The sequence below is a fragment of the Eulemur rufifrons genome, chromosome 20 (genome assembly GCF_041146395.1).
Source record: "Eulemur rufifrons isolate Redbay chromosome 20, OSU_ERuf_1, whole genome shotgun sequence".
Taxonomy (NCBI): domain Eukaryota; kingdom Metazoa; phylum Chordata; class Mammalia; order Primates; family Lemuridae; genus Eulemur; species Eulemur rufifrons.
In genome coordinates this window covers 24,102,689-24,128,774 of record NC_091002.1, presented here as the reverse complement: position 1 = coordinate 24,128,774, position 26,086 = coordinate 24,102,689, and the positions used below count along the sequence as shown (strand labels likewise).

The following is a 26,086-nucleotide window of genomic DNA, read 5'->3' as shown; positions in this document are numbered from 1 at the left end:
ATGGCGCAGGCGATCTTTGAAGCCCTGGAGGGTGAGCGGCGGCGGGGCCGGGGGAGGCGGCTGTTCCGCGCTGCACCCCCTCCCGCCGCGCCCTCGCTGCGCCCGACTTAGGGCGCGCGGCGGCCGCGGGGCGGAGGGCGCCGGGGCCGGAACAGCCTGTGGGCGGGAGGGGCACGGGCAGGAACAGCCGCTGGAGCCGAGGCCCGGCGGGGGAGGGGGGAGACGGGCCTGGAACAGCCGCGAGAGTCCGGGCCCGGCGGGGGGGCACCGGGCCCGGAACAGCCGGGGAGAGCCGGCCAGGGGGGGAGGGGGCCGTGGGACCGGAACAGCTGCACCCTGGGGCCTCGGGCCGGCGCGGGAGGGGCTTCCCGGAGGGAACAGCGGGGGACGGGGCAGGCCAGGCCTGGAACAGCCGCGGCGAAGGATGGGGCTCCACGGAAGCGGGTCCGGCAGGGCTGCGCTGAGGGGACCGGTGGTGAGGGAGCAACTGCAGGGTGGAAGGGCCTTGGCAGCCTGACCACGAAAAACTTCTGAGCCATCGGTGTGCCTTGTACTGGAATGTAGTCTCTTAAATTCTGACCAGGAGAGGAGAGGCACCACCTGTATGCAAGGCCGGAATTCGGAGCTCGCAGACCCAACCAGCAAACAGTGGGTGCCTGCCCTGTGCACCAGGCTGGGTGCAGTTTTACAAACTCAGACCGAGAAACGATGGGTGCTGGCCGTGAACCTGCCCGGGACGTGGTGCTCCTAGACCCAAGCCTGTAAACATTGGATGCCAGCTGCCTGTCCTGTGGTCTGCCTCGGATGGGAGTGGTCCTCAGGCTCAGAGAATTGTGGGCTTTGGAGACAGCAAACACTGAGCGCCTCCATGTGCACCTGCTGGGCGTCAGGGAGGAAGGACAGCCTTAGTCACTTGGGGCCATGGCACAGAGTAGTCACTGTGGGAGATATAGACCAATGGTGTTTTGGGGAGGGTGGGATGAGATGCATATACAGATAGGGTGCAAACTGGAAGTACTGGCAGCGTGAGGCTGAGGCTTTGAGTTCTGCAACTCCGAGATCTTGGAGTTTTCACCAGGAAATGGGTAACCTCCCATCTAGAGTGGTTCAGTTTCAGGAATACTCATTGAGTCAGGACCAGTCCCTGCCCCACAATCTGGTGAGGGAGAGAAATTATAGACCAAGCAATTATTAGAAATTATGGAATTATAAACCGGCGGGGGGGGGGGCAAAAACCTACCTAATGGGTACAATGAACACCATTTGGGTAATGGGCACATCTATAGCCAAAACTCAAACATTACAAAAGATATACATGTAAGCTAAAACATTTATACTCCCTTAATATTTTGAAATTAAAAAGAGAAATTGTGGAATTAGAGAAAAGATAAAAGATGGCCTTCTGTCTCACCTCCCCGCTGTTCCTGTGGCCCCCTCCACCCCTCCAGTCTGTTCCCAGAACAGCCTGCACAGACTGTGCTGCTCCCTCGCTGAAAACCTTTTCTTAGCTCTGCACTGATCCCGAAATAAAGTTTAGAAGCTTCATCAAACCCATGGAGGCCTCATTCGCTAGCTGCTCACCCACGATGAACTGTGGATCCTAGGAGACCTCTCTCCCCGTAGGGCTATGCAAATGCAGCTCCCACTGCCTGGGTCATTCTGATGACCCTCAATGACTCTTTTCCCTGGATCTCTGCAGTTTATTTTCCTCACAGCAGGAAGGCCAGCTAAGGTTGTCTAGCAGAGAACTGATGGTGGCCAGGGGACAGCTGTGGAGATGGAGAGAAAGTGGCTTTGAGACGTATGTGGGAGGCAGAATAGGCTAGGCTTGCCAAAGGACTAGAAATGGGGGGGTGGGGAGGGAGGAGCAGTGGGTTGGGGGAAGAATCAAGGGGTAGCCTAGGGGCTGTGGCTGGTGGACATGTTTTCATTGATGAGGAGTACTAGAAGAGGAACAAACTTAGGGGTGGGGGATGACACATTTGAGTTCAGTTTTAGGCTGCGTTTTTAAAGATTAAACTTTTAATTTTTTAATTTAGTTTAATTAATTTTTTTTTTTGAGACAGCTTGTTGTCTAGGCTGGAAAGCAGTGGCTTGATCATAGCTCTTTGCAACCTGGAACTCCTGGGCTCAAGCTGTCTTCCCACCTTAGCCCCCCGAATAGCTGGGATTACAGGCGTGTGCCACAAGCCTGGCTAATTTAATTTTTTTTTTTTTTTGTAGAGGCAGGGTCTTGCTGTATTGCCCAGGCTAATCTTGAACTCCAGGGCTCAGGCGATCCTCCTGCCTCAGTCTCGCAAAGTAATGGGATTACAGGTGTGAGCTATCGTGGCTGGCAAATTTTTATTTTGAAATCATTTTTTCCCTGTAGATTCACATGCAGTTGTAAGAAATAATAGAGTGATCCCATGTATCCTTTACCCAGTTTCCCCCAGTGATACCATTTTGCAAAACTATGGTGTATCACCGCCAGTCAACCTGCAGAACAGTTGCGTCACTACAAGGTGTTGCCCTTTCATAGCCACACCTGAATTTCTCCCCTTCTCCCACCACCCCTGATGCCTGGCAACCACTAATCTGTCTCCCTTTCTAAAATTTTGTCATTCCAAGAATGTTATCTAAGTGGAATCATGTAGTATACAACCTTTAAGATGGGCTTTTTTTCACCTGTCATAATTTCCTGGAGATTCATCCAAGTTGTGTGTATCAATAGTTTGTTCCTTTTTATTGCTTACTAGTATTCCATGGTGTGGATATTCCATAGTTTAACCATTCACCCATAGAAGAATATCTGAACTGTTTTTCCCTATCATAAATAAAAGTGCTATGAACATTCATGTACAGATTTGCACCCAGATGCTAAAACACCCACAATTTTGCATAAAATCATAGATTTGCTGAAGCTTGCTCAGGGGAGCATGAACTCCAGGTTTGCAACTCCAGATATTGGGGGCAGCTAGACTGGGGGTGAATGAGACTGCACAGGGACAGTGTAAGAGGGTGAGGGGGGAGAGTCCAGACAGAAGGAAGTCCTCTACTTAGGAACACCTGGGGGTGGACAGAAGAGAGCAAGGGAGGCTGGGAGGAGGCACCAGAAAGGCAGAAGACCCAGGGAGGGTGGTGCCCTGGAGCCAGGAACAGAGTGTTTCAAGGACTGTCAGGTGCTGCCAGATGGGCTTTGGTGACCGTGGGAAAGGTGTTTTTGGTGGAATAGTGGGAAGTTATGCAACACTAGGATGGGGGAGGAGGACTGGAAGGTGGACAGAGGAGATAGAGAGTGTTGACGACATTCATCTGATACATGATGTTGAAGGGAGGAGAGATGGCAACGTGAGTTGGAAGATTCTGGAGAGACTGCATTGGAAGAAGAGGGTGCAGGTGCGGTATAGGGAGAGGAGTCGACTGGTGGAGAGTGGTTCCTGAGGAAGCAGGAGTGGTTGGAGGGAAAGTCTGGCTTCAGGAGGGAAGCCATTGTTCCTGCGTTGTGACACGGGAAAGTATGGATTCAGTTTGGCTGCAGGAGCTAATGGTTTTAGTTTGCATTGCAGTTAGAAGCTGAAGCAGGCATCCAGGAAAGAGCTGAGAGGTTGGAGGCAGAGCACTGGTTGTGGGGACACAGAGAGGAGGCACCCTCTGGATTATCTGGGAGGGAGGCAATGTGCCTTGGTGGCCACTTAGATGTGAGGAGCCCTATTGTCCAGCTAGTGACGCAGCTGGACAGTGAACTACTGTGAACCTCAACTGTAACAACTGATTAGGAAATCTGGAAGAGGTCACCTTATCAGTCCCCCAATCACAATTTCAGGTTATATTGTTTATTGAGGAACAGAAAAGACAAGCACACATTGGAAAATAAGGAAGGCAAGGACTCCCTGCAAACATTTGTAGGGTTTGTGGGTGTCGATGAAGAAGACTGGGTAACGTGATTTCCCGAGGAGCTGTGTCACTTAGGATTAGAGTCAGCCATGAGTAAGAGAGGAGCCCAAGCTAGCCGTGGTTTACACAGGCTGGACGGTTACTTCCTTTATATGAAAGTCCAGTAGAAGGCAGTCTAGGCTATGAGGCAGGCGGCTGTGTTCTACAAGGTCCTCAGAGGCCTGGAATCTTTGCAGCTTTTTGTCCTGCAATCCCTAGGGTTTGTGCTCATGGTCCAGGATGGTGGGCAGAGTTCCTACCATCATACTCTTGTTCTAGGAAGCAGAACAGAGGATGGGACAAAAAAGGGGGTCACATACCAGTCGGCTTTTAAGGAGACTTCCCAAAAGCTGCCATACAACACCATTACTTACATCCCGTTGGCCAGAATGTAGGCATTCCCTAGTTGTAAGAGAGGCTGGGAAGTGTAATTTTTGTTCTGGGACCATGTTCCAGCCCAAAATCTCGGGTTCTGTTACAATGGAAGTAGGAGAGAATGTATGTTGGGGCATAGCCAGCCGTCTTTGCCGTGGGGGTTTTGCAGTGGGTCTGGCTTGTAGAGGTGAAGTCCGAGCAGGGTGCTGGGCCTGCGTCCCACAGAGGTTGCATTTGTTTTCTCAGGGATGGACAATCAGACTGTTCTGGCCGTCCAGTCACTGTTGGATGGCCAAGGAGCAGTCCCTGATCCGACAGGCCAGAGTGTCAACGCACCCCCTGCTATCCAGCCACTGGGTGAGTATCTGCTCAGGTTCGCCAGTGGAAGGCTGAGCAGCTCCCCATGAAAAACAGGGGGGCTCATATGGGGGTGTGAACTGCTCACTGTGGTCCCCAGGATGTCCCTTCTCCTCTTCCTCCCAGCCTGGACTTTTAGGCTCATGCCTGTCTCGGCTTAGCTCTGGGGACATCCTCTCTCAACCACTTAGTGAAAGTGGGGAGAGGGTCATGATGCAGGGAGTGGTGGGAGCCCTGATGCCTGGCAGTGCTTGTACCTTTGCCCTGGAAGTGACTTTTCAGCCTTCCCTCTATGGAAAGAACATACTGAGCATGAATTTCTCCACTTTAGAGGCCAGCCCCACGAGACACAGAGAGGGCAAGGGATTTCCTTTGGAAGTTTCTATGGGAGTCTGTGTGTTTGTTCATTCCATAAACATTTTTGAGTACTTGGGACTCACACTAGGGTCAGAGAGATACACACCTAGGTTTAAATCCTTGTTCCCATAGTTACCGGCTCTGTGACCCTGGACCAGTGAGTTAACCTCTCTGTGCCTCAGTTTCCACATCTGTAAAATGGGGGTAACTGTCCTACCTCATAGGAATCTTAGAGAGTACTTGGGATGCAGTTTCAGCTGTTATAAATAAGAAATGAAAGTTTCGTATGGTTTCTACAGGATTAAAGTTTATTTTTCCGTTACATGAAGTCCTGATGAGCATTTGGGAGGGGTATGGTGAGACTCAGACCCCTTCTTTCTTGTGGCTGTACTGCCCTCAAGCTGCAGTCCAGGATGGCTGCTCCAGCTCCCACTTTGATTCCACATTCCAGCCAACATGAAGGGAAGACAGCAGGGAGTGGAAGTCATACCCTTTTCTTTTAAGGGGAAGTTGCATACACAGTACACTTCTGTCCTCATCTCATTGGTCGGAATTCTGTCACTAACTGCAAAGAAAGCTGGGAAATATATTAACAAGAAAGCCATGTTTCCCACTAAAATTTGCATTAGGTGTAAGAAGGGTACAATTAGAATTGAATAACAGACATTTCTGCTACAACATGTTAGGTGCTTGAGGCAGTGCGTGGCTGTGGTAGGCCTTCAGTAGTGGGTGTGGTGTTAACTGTAGCAGTCATTCATTTAGTTCTTCATTCATTCAACAAACATCCTTTGAGAACCTCTTATGTGCCCAGGAGATATTGTAGTTATGGTGACAAAATAAGATATATTTTCTACCCTTAGGGGACTCCTAGTCTGGTGGTGGTGAGAAAACTGTGGTATGAGAGGTGTGCCAGAGGACAGAACTGTGGTCACTGGCATTAGGAAGGCTTCCTGGAGGAGGTGACATCCAAGCTGAGCCTTGCAGAAGGAGTTGTTCTGAGAGAAGCAGCTTGGCAGGGGGAACAGTGGGTATAAAGGCATAGAGGAGTGTGATCGCATGGCCCATTTGGTGACTGATAAATAAATTCGGGCAGGATAAAGACTGTGAACTTCTCAGCTTTAAAGTGAACCCACTTTGCTATTTCTTGATTTCTAATTATTTAGTACCTGGTCGCACAGGGCTGGCTATTCCTGCAGGTGCCCCGGTGGTTTTCAAAGCTGCTAAGAAGCACATAGTTGATGCTTGACACATGCACACCGAGTCACGGAGTGCTGCTCAGATTGCTGTTCTCATGGTCAGGTGCAGATCTCCTCCTGTTTCTCACAGTCATGTTCCCTGACTTATTCTTGCTTTTTTCCCCATTACTCTGCTCCATCGGTGGCCCCTTCCCACTGCTCCGTGGACGTGACTGCTAGATGACGAGGATGTCTTTCTCTGCGGGAAGTGTAAGAAGCAGTTCAACTCGCTGCCAGCATTTATGACCCATAAGCGGGAACAGTGCCAGGGGAATGCCCCCGCCTTGGCCACAGTCTCACTGGCCACCAACAGCATCTACACACCTTCGGCAGCACCCACGGCCGTCCAGCAGGCACCACCTCCTACCAATCGCCAGGTATTCATTCATTCATTTGTTCATTCATTCATTTAGCAAGTCTTTTTGGGCACCTGCTGGGTGTCAGGCACTGTGCTGGGCACTAGGGTTACAGTGCTGGACAGACAGACCAAGTCCCTACCCTGTGCAGTTGGCTGCGATGGATAGAACACAGACAAATGTATAAAGATGTACTTTCTCAGCATGTTACATGCAGAGGGATAGGGGATGCCAAGACAGGATGGGAGGTTTTGCCATATCATATATTGTATATGCTTGGAAGAGGACTCTGTGAAGAGGTGACATTTGAGCACAGGGGGTGAGGAAATGAGTCATGCAGCTAGTTTGGGGAAAAGTGATCTAGGCGAAGGGATTAGCCAAGTGCAGAAGTCCTGAGTCAGGAGTGTGCTGTGTGTTTTCTGGGAAATACAAGGAGGTGACAGTGGCTGGGTGGGAGGGGGTGGGAGATGATAAGGTTCTAGAAGATTGTGTGGGCCCTGTGGACTTTCACCCAGAGTGAGATGGCAGCCATTAGGCAGAGGGTGTTGAGCAGGAGAGGGACATCGTCTGATGCACAGTTTAACCAGGTCCCTCTGGCTGCTGTACAGAGAATGGATTTTGATGGGGGACAAGAGAGAAAGCCAGGGGACCCATTAGGGGGCTGTCATACAAATCCAGGCAATGGATGGTGGCAGCTTGATCAGAGTGGTGGCAGTGGAGATGGTGAGAAGGGATGAGATTGCAGAAATATCTTGAAGGTGTTGCTGGCAGAGTTTGTGGATCAGTTGAGTGAGGACTGTGAGATAAAGGGGAGTCAAGGGTGACTCCCACAGGGGAGTTGCCATTAACTGAAGTGGGGATCTTCGAGGAGAAGATTTTGGGGGGGGATGTCAGGAGTTCTACTGGACATGGTGGATTTGAGATGCTCTTGGACTTTTAAGTAGAGATGGTGCTGATATAGACAGTACAGACCTCCAAGTCTGGAGGTCAGAGGAGAAGGCCAGGCTGCAGGTATTGGAGAAGCTTCTAGAATCCTCAGTCAAGAACGCGGTTCTGGGCCAGGCACAGTGGCTCACACCTGTAATCCTAGCACTCTGAGAGGCCAAGGCAGGTGGATCGTTTGAGCTCAGGAGTTCGAGACCAGCCTGAGCAAGAGCGAGACCCCCGTCTCTACTAAAAATAGAAAGAAATTAGCTGGACAACTAAAAACATATAGAAAAAATTAGCTGGGCATGGTGGCGCATGCCTGTAGTCCCAGCTACTCGGGAGGCTGAGGCAGGAGGATCACTTGAGCCTAGGAGTTAGAGGTTGCTATGAGCTAGGCTGATGCCACGGCACTGTAGCCCAGGCAACAGAGCGAGACACTGCCTCAAAAAACTACAGTTCTAGAGCAAAGGCACCCTGGGTGCAGGGCTCGTAGAGAGATTAAAGACTCTGTCATAAAGGTGGTGGGCATATCTCAGGATGCCAGGTCAAGGGTCGAATTTCCCTTTAGCTTCCTTTTCTCTCCTTATTCCTTTATTTATTTTTCATTAATGAGAGAGACAGGATCTCGCTCTGTCGCCCAGACCAGAGTGCAGTGGAGTCATCATAGCTCACAGCAACCTCAAACTGCTAGGCTCGAGTGATCCTCTTCCCTCAGCCTCCTAAATAGCTAAGACTACAGGTGTGCCCCACACTGGGCTAATTTTTCTCTTGTTTTATAGATACGGGGTCTTCCTCAGGCTGGTCTCGAGCTCCTGAGCGCAAGCAATCTTCCTGCCCTGGCCTCCCAGAGTGCTAGGATTGCAGGTGTGAGCCACCGCGCCTGGCCTCCTTATTCCTTTAGAACATTATCTTCATTCATGGTGTAGACATAATTCCTACCACCAAAATAAAAGCATTCACCCCAGAACTATAGGATATATAGACTGAAACTTTTCAAGTTGCCACAGAGATCTTCTAGCACAGAACAGACTCATTTTCCTCACTCCTTGATTATGAGTTTTGCTAGCACAAAATATTCCCCTTCCCCGCTTTTTTTCAATAAAAGGAAAGAGGGAAACTCATCTGAGGAAAAGACTTCAGAACACAAGCGGTTGGTTATGGGCAAGCAGAGACCCCCTGCTTAAGTGACTTGGATGAAAAGGGGATGTGATTTCCCATTTTTTGTCTCAGGCTAACTCGTGTGACATTGTAAAAATACAAGTGAACCGGAATCTATGCTACCTTTCCTGGCCATAACACGGGGCATTTCCCTAACCCGTCTGGACTACTTTTGCTTGGTTGACAGCAAAGACCTCCCATCTCTGATCATAGACTCTGAGCCCTGGGACCCAGGGCCTCTGCAGTTGCTGGAGGTTTCACAAAGACAGGTGAACTAGGAGATGCCAAGGGCCTATCAGTAAAGAAAAATAGAAAACAAACAAAACAAACACCCTTTACAGCTACCAAGAGGAGTAAACACTGATGTTTGACACTTTCTTTTTTTTTTTTTTTTTTTTTTTTTTTGAGACAGAGTCTCACTCTGTTGCCCGGGCTAGAGTGAGTGCCGTGGCGTCAGCCTAGCTCACAGCAACCTCAAACTCCTGGGCTCAAGCGATCCTCCTGTCTCAGCCTCCCAAGTAGCTGGGACTACAGGCATGCACCACCATGCCCGGCTAATTTTTTCGATATATATTTTTAGCTGTCCATATAATTTCTTTCTATTTTTAGTAGAGATGGGGTCTCGCTCTTGCTCAGGCTGGTCTCGAACTCCTGAGCTCAAACGATCCGCCCACCTCGGCCTCCCAGAGTGCTAGGATTACAGGCGTGAGCCACCGCGCCCGGCCTTGACACTTTCTTTTTTTTTTTTTTTTTTTTTTTTTTTTTGAGACAGAGTCTCACTCTGTTGCCCAGGCTAGAGTGAGTGCCGTGGCGTCAGCCTAGCTCACAGCAACCTCAAACTCCTGAGCTCAAGCAATCCTCCTGTCTCAGCCTCCCGAGTAGCTGGGACTACAGGCATGCGCCACCATGCCCGGCTAATTTTTTCTATATATATTTTTAGCTGTCCATATAATTTCTTTCTATTTTTAGTAGAGGTGGGGTCTCGCTCTTGCTCAGGCTGGTCTCGAACTCCTGAGCTCAAACGATCCGCCCACCTCGGCCTCCCAGAGTGCTAGGATTACAGGCGTGAGCCACCGCGCCCGGCCCTTGACACTTTCTTATAAGGTCTGCCTGTCATCCTCACTATTGCTCTGCGTATGATATTATTATTTTTATCATGAATTTGTATGTTTGCAAGTAATACTTGCTTCCCTTCTCCTTTTTAAAAGTTAGAATGTTACAAATTAAGGTCCCTCTGGCAGTATTCCTCTGCCCCTAGGTAGCTGTTGAGGGATATCCCTCTTGACTTAAGAATCTTTCACATACTTATTTAAGTATCTATAGGAATTATATAGTACTATTGTTTTAGATTTTTAAAAATAAAAATATATAATCTATTGTTTTTTATTTTTAAAAATAAGAATATATAATTTACATATTATTCATATTATGTAACTTAGTTTTTCATGCAGTACCTTTTATCTGCTATGTAGTATTCTATGCCATAACTATATTGTATAATTTTTCAATTAATTCCCCTATTTATGGACATTTAGATTATTTACAGTTTTTCACTATTAGAAACAAAGCTATGCAGAATACTCTGGTTTCTGGACTTGTGGGCATGTGTGAGTGTTTCTCTAGGATAGGTACCAGGAAGTATTATTCCTGGGTCAGAGGGTATGTACCCCACAGAGAAGTGCAACTTATTCTCCTCCTTTGGTGGATGATTAAATGGAGGCTCAGAGAGGTAGAGTGACCTGCCCAGGGTTATGCAGCAGGGAGCAGCAGAGGCGGATCTGGAACCCAGGTCAGTGGGACTCTAGAACCTGGATTTTTTGCACCATGCCCTCAGCTTCCTTACAGAGTCTCAGACGTGTCCACACACACATGCTGTCATTCTCATCCTCTCTCTCCCTGTCGATCCAGATCTCCACATACATCACAGTGCCCCCGTCACCACTGATCCAGACCTTGGTGCAGGGGAACATCTTGGTGAGCGATGATGTGCTCATGTCTGCCATGTCGGCCTTCACGTCCCTGGACCAGCCCATGCCCCAGGGCCCCCCGCCTGTGCAGGTAAGGAGGTGGTAGGCATCTCACAGGGTTTTGCTTCTAGACCTGCGTATCAACTCCTGCGAATTCAGAATCTTTTAGAATGAGGGGGCTTGGTCCCAGCTCTCTTCAACACTAGGGGGACTGTCAGTTTCCCCTTGGCCACCTCTGCTGTAGGTGGGGAAGCTCTCGTACTCATGTGGGGACCCAGAACATATAGGGTTTCACAGCCACAGTCCAGCTATTTTGACTTCTGGAGTTTTTTTTTTTGTTGTTGTTTGTTTGTTTTTGAGACAGGGTCTCACTCTGTTGCGCAGGCTAGAGTGCCGTGGCATCATCATAGCTCACTACAACCTCAAACTCCTGGGCTCAAGCGATCCTCCTGCCTCAGCCTCTCAAGTAGCTGGAACTACAGGCATGTGCCGCAATGGCTGGCTAATTTTTCTATTTTTTGTAGAGACAGGGTCTCCATTTTCCTCAGGCTGGTCTTGAACTCCTGACCTCAAGCCATCCTCCCGCCTCAGCCTCCCAGAGTGCTAGGATTTCAGGCATGAGCCACCATGCCTGGCCTTGCCTTCTGTTTTTATTCTTAACAAAAGCATCCCATGTCCATTAGAAAAACATTAGAAAATACACAGTGGCTCCTTGGGATTTTTCAGTACAAAAGGATCTCTGGTCAAACCAGCCTAAGGTGTAGGTGTTCTACTTCTCTCCTTTCCCTGTCCTGGGTTTTTCTTGATTTTGTCAACCTAGATTTCTTTCCCAAACATATTTGCCCATGGAACCCAAGGAATAGCAATGAAGAGAAGCACCCTTTATGAAATGCTGGTCTGCGTCGTCATTTTAACAGCCACAAGGGATCCACCATATGGAGAGACCATCCTCTATTTAGCCAGCTTTCTATGTATGGACATGTAGGTCGTTGCCATTTTTTTCTGTTATGAAAACTGCTGAAGTAACCATCCATGTACAGACAGTTAATATCTTTGCCTACCTGCTTGATTATTTTTGTACAAGACTGATGCCAGCTGCTGACGCCTGTGGTCCTAGCACTCTGGGAGCCCGAGGCGGAGAATCGCTAGAGGCCAGGAGTTCAAGAACAGCCTGAGCACAAGTGGGACCTCATTTCTACAAAAAAATATAAAAATTAGCTGGGCATGGTGGCACATACCTGTAGTCCCAGGTACTTGGGAGGGTGAGACAGGAGGATCACTTGAACCCAGGAGTTTGAGGATGCAGTGAGCTATGATGAGGCCACTGCACTCTAGCCCAGGTGACAGGACAAGGCCCTGTATCAAAAAAAAAGAAAAACTTATAGAAGTCAAGGGCTGTATTTCAAGGATCCATGACCACCCCTACATTCAGCGATTCTCTAGAAAGGCTCCCAGGACTCAGAGGTTGTTGTACTCATGGCTGTGATTTATTATAGCAAAAGGATACACACCAATAATCTGTCAGGAGACTAGTTAAAAAAAAAAATACACACCAAGTTCAGCAAGGGAAGAAGACATGTCAGGTGGAATCTGGAGGAATCCAGGCACAGGTGTCCAAAGTTCTGTGTCGGGGGGGAGGGGAGGGCCTGCACAAAACATACTTCTTCCTCCAGCAGTGAAGTGCAGCAACACGCGTGCAGTGTTTCTTCCCAGGGAAACGCACTTAAGACTCAAGGGCCAGGGTTTTTATTGGGGATTGGTCACGTAGGTGACCAGCCACCATGACCAAAATTCCAGACTCCCAGTTGTTCACCACAAATCACATTTTTTTTGCAAACAGTTTGGCTGAGCTGGTCCAGTGTATCAGTGCCCGTGGTAGGCAAAATGGCCTTATGAATAAAGAGAATATTCCACAAGCCATGTTCTCAGACACCAGTCAAGAGCCAGTCTTGCAAGCAAACCCTCTTAAGATAGCAACATTAAGCCTGCCGTAGTAACTCTTTCCATCGTGAACTGGGTCATTTCTGCCTACTTTCGTAGAGAAAGGGATGGCAGCGCCAAGCTGATGCCTGCTCTTAATTCTCCCATGACTTTGCTTCCCTATCTCCTCTCAGCCGTGTCCTTCAAGCTGCACTGTGAGTAGCTATTCCTTCCACGTGGCTGGCTAAGGCAGATATTCTTCCTTGCTCATAAATAAGATAGCTAGTATCAAGAGGCTATAAGGCTTTAATTTTTCTCTTCTGATTTCAGAGCAGCCTGAACATGCATTCCGTGCCCAGCTACCTCACCCAGCCTCCACCGCCTCCTCCGCCCCCTCCACCACTGCCTCCACCCCCACCTCCCCAACCTCCCCCACCCCCACCCCAGAGCCTGGGCCCCGCTGGACGTCCCAACCCTGGTGGGAATGGCGTGGTGGAGGTGTACAGCGCTGCAGCACCACTAGCTGGGAGTGGAACAGTGGAGATCCAGGCATTGGGGATGCAGCCCTACCCGCCCCTAGAGGTGAGCACAGCGGGGGGCGGGCAGAGGAGGAAACTGGTCATGTCATCAGAGGCAGCCCAGACCTTTCCTGAGCACCAGCTGTGTGCCAGGCACTGTGCTGGGGATACCATGGGGAGCAAAACCAGATCCAATCCCTGCCTTCATGGAGTGTATGACATCATGGGAGAGAAGGACGCTAATCAAAGCCTGACACCTACAAATGTAAGATGCAAACCACGAAAAGGTGGGATGAAGTAGAGGTTGTAGCAGAAATATAAGCTGCTCAAAACAGTCAGGGAACACCTGCATTTTGGGGAGAGGATTCCAAAAAATTACCTGCATAAGTGTCTCTTACATTTTCTTAATAAGCTAGGTATATCAGTTAGCTGTTGCTGTGTAAGAAATATCCATAAGACCTCAGTGGCATATAGCAAAAAAGTGTTTATTGTTCACATGTGTACAGTGGTCAGCTAGACGTCTCTGCTGATCTTGGCTGGGCTCACCCATATGTCTGGCTGCTGGCTGCTCTAGGATGGCCTGGGCTGGGACAGGTGGGATGACTCAGCTCTGCTCCGTGTGATTCTCATTCTCTAGCCGGTTCTCATGGCCATGGTGGAGGTGCAAAAATGGAAGCAGAAATGATCAAAGCCTCTTGAAGTTTAGGCTTGTAAGTGACACAGTGTCACTTCTATTTGCCAAGGCAAGTCACAAGACCAGCTTAGATTTAGGAGGTAGGGAAATAGATGCTACCTCTTAATGGGAGAAGCTGCAAAGTCCCACTACAAAGGCATGGACATGGGGAGGGTGGAAGAATTGGGGCCGATATATAATCAATGTACTGTACTGATTGCCTGCCGACAAGCTCTAAGCTACAGGCTACTCTCAAGGCACTGAGTTCGTAGAACCTTCCCAGGCGTCAATGCTACAGGGTATGGTTATGACAGAAATAGCCAGCCTACATTTGAAGTCACACTAACCCAGACTACTTTAGGGTCCAGCCATACAGACATTCCATGTCAGGTTGTTTCTGTAAAGAGAACCCAGTCCAGTGACAAAATCCCAGCACAAGGCATGTGATGTTATAAGCGCCTGCAAGAGGATTTGCCCTGGCCTGGGAGAATGGAGCAAGCTTCCCTAAGGAATTTATTGAATTGAGAAAAAGTGAAGTCAGTGGAGATGCTGAGATGACACTGATGGCTTGGTAGACAGAGGGGACCAGCACAGGGGGAACTGCTGCTGTTTATTTTCCATGTAGAGGAGGGTTCTCTTCAAAGGCAGAGCTTGCGTCTTATTGAACTTTGCATCCTTAGCACCTAGCAGAGTACCTGGCCTGTGGTACACCCAGCAGGGGCCTCTGACCTCAGTTTCCTCTCCTCCAAAATAGGAACTCTCCTTGCAGAGCTGTCAAGGATAATGAGAGCCTAACCCAGTGGCAGTCACATAATTGTTCAGTAATACCTGGAGTGCTGGGTGAATTTATTCATGTACAAATATTTATTGAATGCTGTATTGGCCAGGGTTTGGTCAGCAAAATAGAAGCCATGCTAGGTATTTCTGGCACTGGGGTTTGGTACAGGAAGTTAGGTGCTTACAAGGCTGATAGAAGTAGAAGGGCTGGGGGAACAAGTCGGGGCTGGTGGGTTTCAGGTTCACTGCTGTAGCTTGGCCGAGAGAGCCAGGGCCCTGCTGCTATGCCCAGAGGTGAGGACACTGTAGGATTCTGTTGCGAATGTTCTAGCTGGTGATTGGGAGGGAGTGCAGAGTTCAGCCAGCCACTCCAAACTCATGACTGCAGAAAACCGTCTGTCTTTCGCCATGGCTGCTGGAGGAGAATGGTCTCCACTTCCCTCCTGCCGTCTAAATCTCACGCAAAACCTTCTGAGGCACAGAACCTAATCCGTGTTCAGAACCGTGCTGGCGAGGGAATGTCGTTCCAAGCTTCCCGCCTTTGCATTTCGGGGACAGCATGGTGGGGTGTGGGACTGGTGCCAAGAGACAACAGACAAGGTCTGGCAGAAGCACCTACTGGTGCCATATCAGATGCTCGCTGAATGCTTCAATGAGTTCATTCATTCTGCAGATACCTGTTGAGTGCCCACTCTGGGCCAGGCATTGCTCTAGGCTTGGTGACAGTCCAGTGAGCAAAAACAGACACAAAGCCCTGCCCTCGTGGAACTAGGCAGATAATAGACAAGATAAATAAGTAAAATACATAATTTTAGATCACTCTAAGAAGAAAAATAAAGCAAGAGAAGAATAGGAAGTGAAATTTTGGAAAGGACACCCCAGGAAGACCAATGAACGATGAATAAATGAATTCTTTACATTGCCCTAGTGTCATGGTGTAAGCTTAGTGTTAACTAAGTTTGAATGGCTCCAAGTTCATTTGGTGATTTCTCGTGGCTTCTGTGTCAGTTCTCAGTTGGGAGAAGCTGGCTACTGTGACATTTGGTGGTGTCAGTTAGGAAGTGGAGTAGCTGGTGAGGGCACAGACCCTTCTGAATTCCTGATTCTCTTATGCTAGCAAACTACTACTACTAGTAGTAATGCCAATAATAGCAGTTAATGTTTATTGAGTGCTTACTGTATGCCAGCCAGTGTTCTGAGCCCTTTACATGTACCTCATTTAATTCTCACAACAAGCCTATGAGAGAGGCACTATGATTAGTCCCATCTTACAGATGTGGAAACTGAGACAGAGCAATTAAAAGATGCTTAAGGGCCGGGCGCGGTGGCTCACGCCTGTAATCCTAGCACTCTGGGAGGCCGAGGCGGGTGGATCGCTCCAGGTCAGGAGTTCGAGACCAGCCTGAGCAAGAGTGAGACCCCGTCTCTACTAAAAATAGAAAGAAATTATATGGACAACTAAAATATATATAGAAAAAAATTAGCCGGGCATGGTGGCGCATGCCTGTAGTCCCAGCTACTTGGGAGGCTGAGGCAGTAGGATTGCTTGAGCCCAGGAGTTTGAGGTTGCTGTGAGCTAGGCTGACGCCACGGCACTCACTCTAGCCTGGGCAACAAAGCAAGACTCTGTCTCAAAAAAAAAAAAAAAAAAAAAAAAAAAAAAAGATGCTTAAGGTCACTCAGGTGGAAAGGGAAAGAGTCAAGATTTGGACCCAGGCTTCGTGACTCCAAAGCTGTTCTGGCTGCTGGCTTCATGAAGTTCTAGGGGTCTTTGAAGTGACTGGGGTGACAGGGGCGACTGTGCCAGGTAGAGAGGTTAGGATGGTGATGTAGGTGGGGGTGGCTGAGGTTTGTCAGGGCTGCAGCGAGTGTCCCTGGCTGGGCAGCTGTTCCTCTCCCTTCGCAGGGCTCTCTCCCTGACTCTGCTCTCCTTCTAGGTGCCAAACCAGTGTGTGGAGGCTCCGGTATACCCGACCCCCCCAGTATACAGCCCCGGCAAACAGGAATTCAAACCAAGAGGACCAAACCCTGCTGCCCCCATGACCAGTGCCACTGGGGGCACAGTGGCCACCTTTGACTCCCCACCAATGCTGAAGACCCGACGGGCTAAAGGTGCCAGGGGACTCCCGGAAGGTGGGCCCCCAGGGCATCTTTCCTCAGCACTGGCCCATCAACAGGCTGTCTGGGTGCTGGTCTTCCCTCTTATGATGGTTAGAGTTAAGTTTGGCTGCATGTAATGGAAGATCCAAAATACCAGTGACTTCAAAATGATAGCATTTTTTCCTCTCCTGTGTAAATCAAGGCCAGAAGTAGACAATCTGGGGATCGTATGACTGCATGGTCACATGCATCCATGTTTCTTCTGTCTTTCTGTTCTGCCATCCCCAGAACATGGCATCCTTTATCCGAGTGTCTCATTGTCTTCAGGGTAAGCATTCCAGGCAGGGAGGAACAGTAGATGCAAAGGCCCTGAGGCAGGGCCATGCTTGAGGTCTTTTAAAGTTGGCAAGGAGTCCACTGCAGCTGAGGGACAGAATTATGCTGTTGTCAGGAGTTAGAGGATGCAGAGTGCCGTAGCAGAGAGGTTGGATTTTATCCTGGGGCAAAGGGGAGCCTTTGAGGGATTTGTCTTGCTTTCCCAGCTAGGGCATGTCCTAGGCTCCCCTCCCCAGGCACTGGAAGGCCCTGTGCCTCTTCCGCTGCCTGTGCATAGGTGTAGACTTCCCTGGCTGTGGGCTGTCTGGCCCTAGGTAAAGTGGCTGGAGGCTGTCTTTGGCACCCTCAGCTGTGCCCCCAGCCTCACTGTCCCCTCCTCCCTCTTGTCTTTCAGCTGCTGGGAAGCCAAAGGCTCAGAAACTCAAGTGCTCATACTGTGACAAATCATTCACCAAAAACTTCGACCTGCAGCAGCACATCCGAAGGTATGCAGGCATGGGGTGGGGTGGGGGGAGGCATGGGGCTCCTGGGCAGGCCTGGCTGTGGGGGGCCATCCGCAGTGGAAGCGAGACCCCCTTCTCAGCTCCTTAGCCCGGGGGGCGACCCAGGCCCCATCTGTCCTGCCATGGTGTTCAGGCTGTAGTCCAGGTCGGGATGGTTTTCTCTCTTCTCTCTCAGGAGCAGTGCAGGGGACCTGTGAAAGCTGTGGGGCCTGCCCACTGTGACGGGGCAGGTCAGAGAGGGGTGGCGTAGGGGAGGAAATGTTCCAAACTGAGAGGGGCTTTGCCTCAGGCCTCGCCTCTGCAGAAAGGGCTGATCTGCCGGGGCTGCCTCCTCTGCAAATGTAACTCTGAGCTCTCTGCTCACTCAGGACTAACCGTGATGCCTCTTGTCCCAAGAACACGTAAGGAGCCCCTCTGGGCCTGTTTTTCCATCTGTGAGATGGAGGGGAGAGCTTGTTCATTGCTGTCACGGAGTGGGATACATTGGTATATGAGATGATTTTAGGTGGTTTGTGGATATGGTGCAACTTTAGTCCTTGGAGAGGCAACAGAGAAAGCTCAGTTTGGTGGTAGTCTGTCTTTAACACCTTTTGTATACTTGCTCATCTCTTATAATAGAGAGAGAGCAAGCCTCAGATTCCAACCAGGGCTGGCAACAGTTTCTCAACCTTGGCGCTGCTGGCATTGTGGGTTTTGGATCACATCGTTCTTTGCTGTGGCGGCTGACCTGAGCATTGTAGAATGTTTAGCAGCATCCTTGACCTCCAACCATTAGATGCCGGTAGCATCCCACCTCACAGTTGTGACAACCAAAAATGCCAAATGTCCCCTGAAGGCCAAAATTGACCTCAGCTGAGAACTGATTTACACTAGTGCTTTCCAACAGAATTTTCTACAGTGATAGAAATGCTCAAATTGGCACTGTCCAGTGTGGTAGCTACTAACTATATATGGCTGTTGAGCACTTGGAATGTGGCTAGTGGGACTGAGAAACTAAATTTTTAATTCAATTTTTTTAATTTTAATTTTTTTTTTGGAGACAGAGTCTCTCTCTGTCACCTGGGCTAGAGTGCTGTGGCATCAGCCTAGCTCACAGCAACCTCAAACTCCTGGGCTCCAGGGATTCTCTTGCCTCAGCCTTCCAAGTAGCTGGGACTACAGGTGCGTGCCACCGCATCCAGCTAATTTTTCTATTTTTAGTAGAAATGGGGTCTCTCTCTTGCTCAGACTGGTCTCAAACTCCTGACCTCAAGTGATTCTCCCGCCTCGGCCTCACAGAGTGCTAGGATTACAAGCGTGAGCCACCGTGCCTGGCCTAATTTAATTTTATTTTAATGAATTTAAATTTAAATAGTCCCATGTGGCTTGTGTCTACCTTATTGGACAATGCAGCTATAGATCTTGCATTTTTTTTGTTACTTTATGACAAGTGGTTTTCCATATACAATAACAAAAGGAAGCTTCATTTTAATATTATTTTCTTTTTTTTTTTTTTTTTTTTGAGACAGAGTCTCACTTTGTTGCCCAGGCTAGAGTGAGTGCCGTGGCGTCAGCCTAGCTCACAGCAACCTCAAACTCCTGGGCTCAAGCGATCCTCCTGCCTCAGCCTCCCGAGTAGCTGGGACTACAGGCATGTGCCACTATGCCCGGCTAATTTTTCTATACATATTTTTAGTTGTCCATATAATTTCTTTCTATTTTTAGTAGAGACGGGGTCTCACTCTTACTCAGGCTGGTCTCGAACTCCTGACCTTGAGCAATCCACCCGCCTCGGCCTCCCAGAGTGCTAGGATTACAGGCGTGAGCCACCGCGCCCGGCCTTAATATTATTTTCAGTTTTAAAAAAGTGAGTTGGTTTTAAAAAAAATGTTAAATCATGGTATAAGTGCTGTGCTCTGTCAGGATGTTTTCTCCTTCAAATAACAGAAGTCACATTAAAATGGGTTTAAACAATTAGGAAATGTTTTCTTTCACAGTATGAGATGGTCAGAGGAAGGAAAGGTCAGCTTCAGGGTTGGTTGATTCAGCAGCTCACTAGTGTGATTAAGAGTCCAGGGTCTCCCCATCTCTGGTCTGCCTGCCTTAGCAAGGGGCTTGTTGTCCCCGTGGTGTCAGGTGGTGGCCAGCGGCATCTGGATGTTCTTTCTGGGTCTTCCCGGTAGCTGTAAACTCCTGGGTTGAGGCCATGTCCCTGTTCCTGCACGAGGATCTGACAAGCCTTGTTTCCCACAGCCACACCGGCGAGAAACCCTTCCAGTGCATTGCATGTGGCCGTGCCTTTGCCCAGAAGTCCAACGTCAAGAAACACATGCAGACCCACAAGGTGTGGCCTCCAGGGCGCAGCGGTGGCACCGTTTCTCGCAACTCTGTGACTGTACAGGTCATGGCCCTGAACCCCAGCAGGCAAGAGGACGAGGAGAACACAGGTGGGTGAAAGTGGGGAATGCCACTCTCTCCACCCCTCTCCTCTGCTGCTTCACAGGTTAGGTTGCCAGCTGTGTGACCCTTGGCAACCGCCGCGACCTCTCTGGGCTTCAGTCTACTTTAACTATAAAATAGGGGACAGGATGAAAGGAAGGATGACAAATATACAATACATGTAAGCATTACTCTAATACTGTACCCATGGCAGATATCACTCATCAATCACCTATCTTTTTCTTTTCTTTTCCTTTCTTTTTTTTTCTGAGCCTGGATTTCACCTCTGAATCTATTTCAATATATTGCTCCAGGCAGTCACTATAGTTGATCAGGGGTTGAAGCCTATTTGACTTCTGTGGGCAGTTTGTCTCCAAAGCCCTTTCTATGTTGTGGGATTCTCATCTAAACCATCACTGGGCCCTAAGCTAGTGATCCTGTCGCTGGTGTTGGTTTAGTGTCTCTTTTGCACGGAGGTTGGGGACTTACTAGGTTTAGAGCAGTGCTGTCCAACAGAAATATAATGTGAGCAACATATACAATTTAAAATTTTCTAGTAGCTACATTAAAAACAATTTTTTAAAAGATGAAATTAATTATAATCATATCTCTTATTTAACCCAGTATATTATCATTTTAACATACAATATAAAGAAATTAATGAGATAGTTCACATTCTTTTTTATACTACATTTTTGAAATCCAGTGCATATTCACATTTATAGCACATCTGGATTTGGACTGGCCACATTTCAAGTTCTCAGTAGCCACATGTGGCTCGTGGCCACTGTATTGCACAGTGTAGGGCACAACCTAAGCCCTTCCCATGCAGCCCCAGGGTGAGCAGTGCCAGCCACATGCCAGCTAATGAAGGGAGCGTTTTGCCAGGCAAGCGATATGTGCCCGCTTTTATCTGACCTCCCATCAGCACCTCCTGTTGGAACTAGCCCTACTGTGTGGCCTCTGAGTTCTTGAGAGCTCCTTAGAGAAGAAACCATTTCTTGCATTTATTTCAAAAATCCTACAGTACCGGCACCAAAGGTTCAACCATTTAGCAAATATTTATGGAGGGCTACTATGTACCAGGCCACTGGCCCTAAGGAGATGAGGTCAGAGGTCCCCGACATCACGGAGAGGGAGGAACAGTGCAGTGAGGGAAGGACAACAATACAAACAATTATAATTAGAACAAGGGTCTGGGGAGGCATCAAGAGTACAGCTAGGAGTGGTGTGCAGAATTTTTAACAACTGTGGAAAGGTCTAGAGTGTTCGAGAGGAAGGCTGGAGAAGGGAGGATTGAGTCAATAACTGCTTCTCAATTAGAAAATATTTCAGTATTTTAACATCTGGAATGGCTGTATCAATGCACACCAGCCCAATGTGAGCACAGCACCTTAAGCACGGAGTCCAACACCAAGCAGGTGAACACAGAGGAGCACGTAGTAGGTGTTCTGTGAGTCCTTCCTGAATGGTGTCCTCCTTGTCCCGGCTCTTCCTTGGCTCTTCTCGGTGACTTCCCTCCCTGGCTTTCTCCGTAGTGTTGGGCCAGCCCCTGCCGAGTGCGCCACAGCCCCAGGCCTTGCCCGCGGCAGGCGAGGATGAGGGGGACAAGCTAGAGCTCAAGCAGGTGGTCCTCATCAACAGCTCCTACCTGTGCCAGTTCTGCCCCAGCAAGTTCAGCACCTACTTCCAGCTCAAGTCCCACATGACCCAGCATAAGAACGAGCAGGTAGGTGGGTGGTGTGTAGCAGGGGCCACACCTCCCCAGGCGTGACTGTTGGCTGGTGCTGGGGTCTTGAATGCTGCCTGGAAAAGGGCAAAGGTCAATCAAATCTTCTTCCACAGCTCCTTTTCCTTAAGACAGATTCCTAGCAGGGGGTGATGGACAGCAGTTCTCAAAGTGAGGTCCCCAAGGAAGCAGCATCAGCATCATCTGATCATTCCTTGTTAGGAATGCGCATACGCAGGTCACCCAGACCTGCTGAATCAGATACTCTGGGCATGGCACCCAGCAATCTGTGACTCAAGTTTGAGAGCCACTACTCCAGTATGACACTGAAAGGACATGATATCATCTTTTCACTGTATTTCCAGGTCTTGGATAAATTTTCTAAATATACCCAGGCCACACAGCCTGAGGGAAGGATAATGGGGCCATCAGGACTGGCTGAGAGGAGAGAACCCTCTAATCAAAATAAAACCAGGGCTTCAGCAGCAGGGGAGTGGGGGGAACAGTGTTCAGGTCCTCCACCAGCGGTGTCCAAGGCCAATGCCACAGGTGAGGGGCTGGCAGAGGGGGTAGCTCTCCTGCCTTCCATCACCTGCCTTTTCCCTCAAGGTGTACAAGTGCGTGGTCAAGAGCTGTGCCCAGACATTCCCAAAGCTCGACACATTTCTGGAGCACATCAAGAGCCACCAGGAGGAGCTGAGCTACCGCTGTCACCTCTGCGGCAAGGACTTCCCCTCTCTATACGACCTGGGTGTGCACCAGTACTCCCACAGCCTCCTGCCACAGCACAGCCCCAAGAAGGACAGCACTGTCTACAAGTACGTGCCCGCCCACTTCCCTCTCCCTAGGTGGGCGGGCAGGTGGGCAGGGGCCCAGGGGTCTGTGGCCTTGGTGGTTCTGACTGCTCAGGACCAGTGAGATGCCTCGGAAGGGACACTGAGGCTCCTGGCTGGGGTCCAGCCTGGCAGAGTGGGTTCTGGGCCTTGGCACTGGTGGAAGAAAAGACACTGGCTCTCCTTCTATCGTTTTTACATCATGTCTTGGCAGACATTTATTCGAAAAAAAAAATCCTTACAAAGGAAAACCAATATTTCCTTGTTCATAGTGGAAAAAAAGTTTGAGGGTTTTTTCTAAACTAAAAAATTATGAAAATATTATTTTGACTCCTAATCTACAAAATTTAGGTTACAGTCAAAATAGTACACTGATTCTTAGAATGAAAAAAGAATGAACAATAACATACTTGAAAGCAAAAATCATAAAAATAATATTCATTTTAAGAATCTATAAAACGATAGTTGAAGTTATATGCTGATTCTTAGAATGAATGAGGAAGGAATCAAGTGTAGATTTTATCTGGAGTAATTTTTTCTGATAATTCTTTATGTCACTTTAGTCTTCCATTGTGGTCAGAAAGAGGATCCCTCTGGCAGAAATGATGAAGGGCTTCCTCGGTTTTGCCACTTGCTTTTAATCTTTAGATCTTGAAATTATTCTCTTTGAAGATATCCAGCCTGTGATCATCCTTGTCGAGTTTTTTTCCCTTGATTACCTTCCTGTCCTTCTGCCAGGCCCTCCTTTGTCAGTGGTGTTATCTGCAGACATCCAACATCACTTTCATGACTTCATGAAGTCCTGCATTTTGCCTTGCAGTCATTTTGTTGTGCATTTGTCCTGTGTCACCTGGGAGCAGCTGCCTCACAAAGCTTACACACACGGTGGTGAAAGGCGAGAAGGGTCCTTCTAGCTCATAGTGAATGTTTTCATGTTAGAATGGCTTTTGCTTCTCTGGACAAACTTGTAGCTGCAGGGATTTAGCTAATGATTCTGTTAATAGGGCCCCCCCATGACTCCTGGGTGAGGCTTCTGGGGTACAGAGATAAGTAATTCTGGGTACAGACCTTGAGCTTAGACTGCATGGATTGCTCAGGGAGACAAGTGTGTAAATAAATGCTCACCATACACTGTGATAAAATGCTGTCATTTGCATATGTATAAGGTATAAAAGTATCACAGTGGAAGGCAGGGAAGGGAAGCTGTCCCAGGAGTGTAGACATTTGAACTGGGTTTTGAAGGATGAATAGGAGTTTGCCAGGTAGACAATGGGTGGGATGGAGTACATTCCTAGCAGAGGAACAGCAAGTGTAGAAATATAAAATTAAATAGCAAGTGGTTTAGAATGATTGTTATGTAGAGTGGAAGTAGGAGGGGAATGTTTAGACAGGGCCTGTGAGAGAAAGTGGGGCCAGGGCATGAAGGGTTATATAGAAATCACAAGAGCTTTGAGAAGTTGGCAGAGGGACTGGAACTCAAGAATTGGATTGTAGGGCAACTTGTCCCGGGGAGACTGGGAAATGGGGCCAGAGAGGCAGGGAAGCCAGGCAAGGCTATGGCCAGCCAAGGGGCAGGGATTTCTGGGCAGTGATGAATAATTCCCATTTGTGCTTAGGGAGAGTTTTCTTTTACTTTTGCCCTTCCAATGTGTGGATTATCTGTGAGTTCCTATGGCTGTGTGACTTTCTGGAGTGAGATGCCAAGTAAAGGGAAGGGAGTACCTACTATGTGCCAAGCTCTGACTTAGGGACATTGATCCCTGCAATCCCGGGAGGTAGGTGTTCTCTCCACTTTGAAGATGAGGACACTGAGGCTCAGAGAGAAGTGACCTGCCCACAAGGGTAACAACATCAGCACAGAGCTAAGATTCGAACCCTAGTCTGACACCCTGGAAGCCTCACAGCTCTGGTCTTAGAATTTGCAGGCTGAAGGTTGAGACCAGTGCTAATGGCCCCATGCAGTTCTCTTGCAGGACCAGAGTACCAATGCCCTTGGTGGACATCAGAGCTGCTGTCCTGGCCCAAGAAGGCAGGCTTGAGGTAGAATGGTATCATGGATAACAATAAGGGTTCTAGAGTCACCTGCCTGTGCTTAAATCCCATCTTGACTATAAACCTGATGGATGACCTTGGGCAAAGTATTCAGCCATTCTGAGCCTCAATTTTCTCATCTGTGAAATGGGGATCACAATAGCGCCTACCGTATTGCACTATTTATAAGGGTCAGGTAAGACAAGGATGAGGCACTTAGACATGGTACCTGGAACATGTAGGTGCTCAATAAATGTGCGTATTGCAATTATTATTATCTGTATTATTTAGATAGAGGTTTGGCTGCATGCAATGGAGACCCAAAATAACAGTGGCTCACACAGCGTGAGAGTCGGTTTCTCTCTCACAGTAACATTTGAGCAGGTATGGTGGCTTTGTTATATTTTCAGAGGTGCAGGCCCCGTCATTCTGGTTCCTCTGTTCCCTGTGAGCCACATTCCCTGGCCTGCCTGCAGGCACCTTCCCAAACCTCTCAAGTGAATTTTATGTATGCAACTGTATCTTTACTATATTTTTTTGTTTTTTCTTTTAGAAAGGTTTATCAATTTTTTTCCCCTAATTACAAAAGTCATCCATGTCCAATGCAGAAGAGAAGTTTTAAAAAACTCACACAAAAACAAAAAAATAAAATAAAAAAATATAATACTGTCCTTCCTCTTGTTATATGTCATTGGGGATATATCTATCATAAATATGTTTATAAATATGGATACAGATATAAATGTCACAGACTGTATTTGAGGTAGGCGACCCCAAATACAGTCACTGAATTTGGTGAAAGTTCATTATGCTATCTTCCTATTGTGTAACGCCCAACGGACTGAAACTTAATGGGATCACTCTACACTTGGTGTTATCACTTAAAACTTTTCCACTTAAAAATGATAACATGGGCATCTTTGCATTTCAGCACAAACAGAGCTGCCTTGTTCTTTAAACAGCTACGTAGTGTCCCACTGTGCATGGATGTGCTGTATTTTGTGTAAGTCATCCCCCATTGCTAAACAGTGAGGTGATTTCCAGTTTGTCATTAGTATAAACAATGCTACAGGGAACAACTTTGGCCATATGTCTTTGCTTGTTTGCAAGTTCCTGTAAGTGATTTTGCAGGTCAAAAATCAAAGGGGATTTTTAAAAAGATTAATTACCTACTTGAAAAAATAATTGTTATGTGCCTATGGTGTAATAGTTAAAAACTATGAAAGGGCCAGGTGTGGTAGCTCTTATAACCCTAGCACTCTGGGAGGCCGAGGCAGGAGGATTGCTTGAGGTCAGGAGTTCAAGACCAGCCTGACCAAGAGTGAGGCCCTGTCTCTACTAAAAATAGAAACAATTAGCTGGCCAACTAAAAATAGAAACAAAAAGTTAGCTGGGCATGGTGGTGAGCACCTGTAGTCCCAGCTACATGAGAGGCTGAGGCAGGAGGATCACTTGAGCCCAGGAGTTTGAGGTTGCTGTGAGCTAGGCTGATGCCACGGCACTCTAGCCTGGGCAACAGAGTGAGACTCTCTCAAAAAAAAAAAAATTTTTTTTCCCAACTGTTTTACCACATTTGCTTTATCATATTCTCAAGTATTTGA

At 48.3% G+C, this 26,086-nt stretch overlaps 1 protein-coding gene across 2 annotated transcripts in view; it reads left to right on the top strand.

The window, feature by feature from the left end:
* Positions 1-26,086, top strand: part of ZNF341 (zinc finger protein 341) — a 37,150-nt gene continuing 11,064 nt past the window's right edge. The window contains exons 1-10 of one of the 2 annotated variants that reach the window (XM_069495807.1): positions 1-31; positions 4,537-4,647; positions 6,420-6,616; positions 10,589-10,738; positions 12,898-13,149; positions 16,473-16,647; positions 17,366-17,456; positions 19,707-19,900; positions 21,431-21,621; positions 22,231-22,439. In XM_069495807.1, the coding sequence (XP_069351908.1) occupies positions 1-31; positions 4,537-4,647; positions 6,420-6,616; positions 10,589-10,738; positions 12,898-13,149; positions 16,473-16,647; positions 17,366-17,456; positions 19,707-19,900; positions 21,431-21,621; positions 22,231-22,439 (1,601 nt within the window). Of the gene's footprint in view, positions 32-4,536; positions 4,648-6,419; positions 6,617-10,588; positions 10,739-12,897; positions 13,150-16,472; positions 16,669-17,365; positions 17,457-19,706; positions 19,901-21,430; positions 21,622-22,230; positions 22,440-26,086 lie in introns of those variants that run through there. The other variant, XM_069495808.1, reaches the window with a different exon arrangement.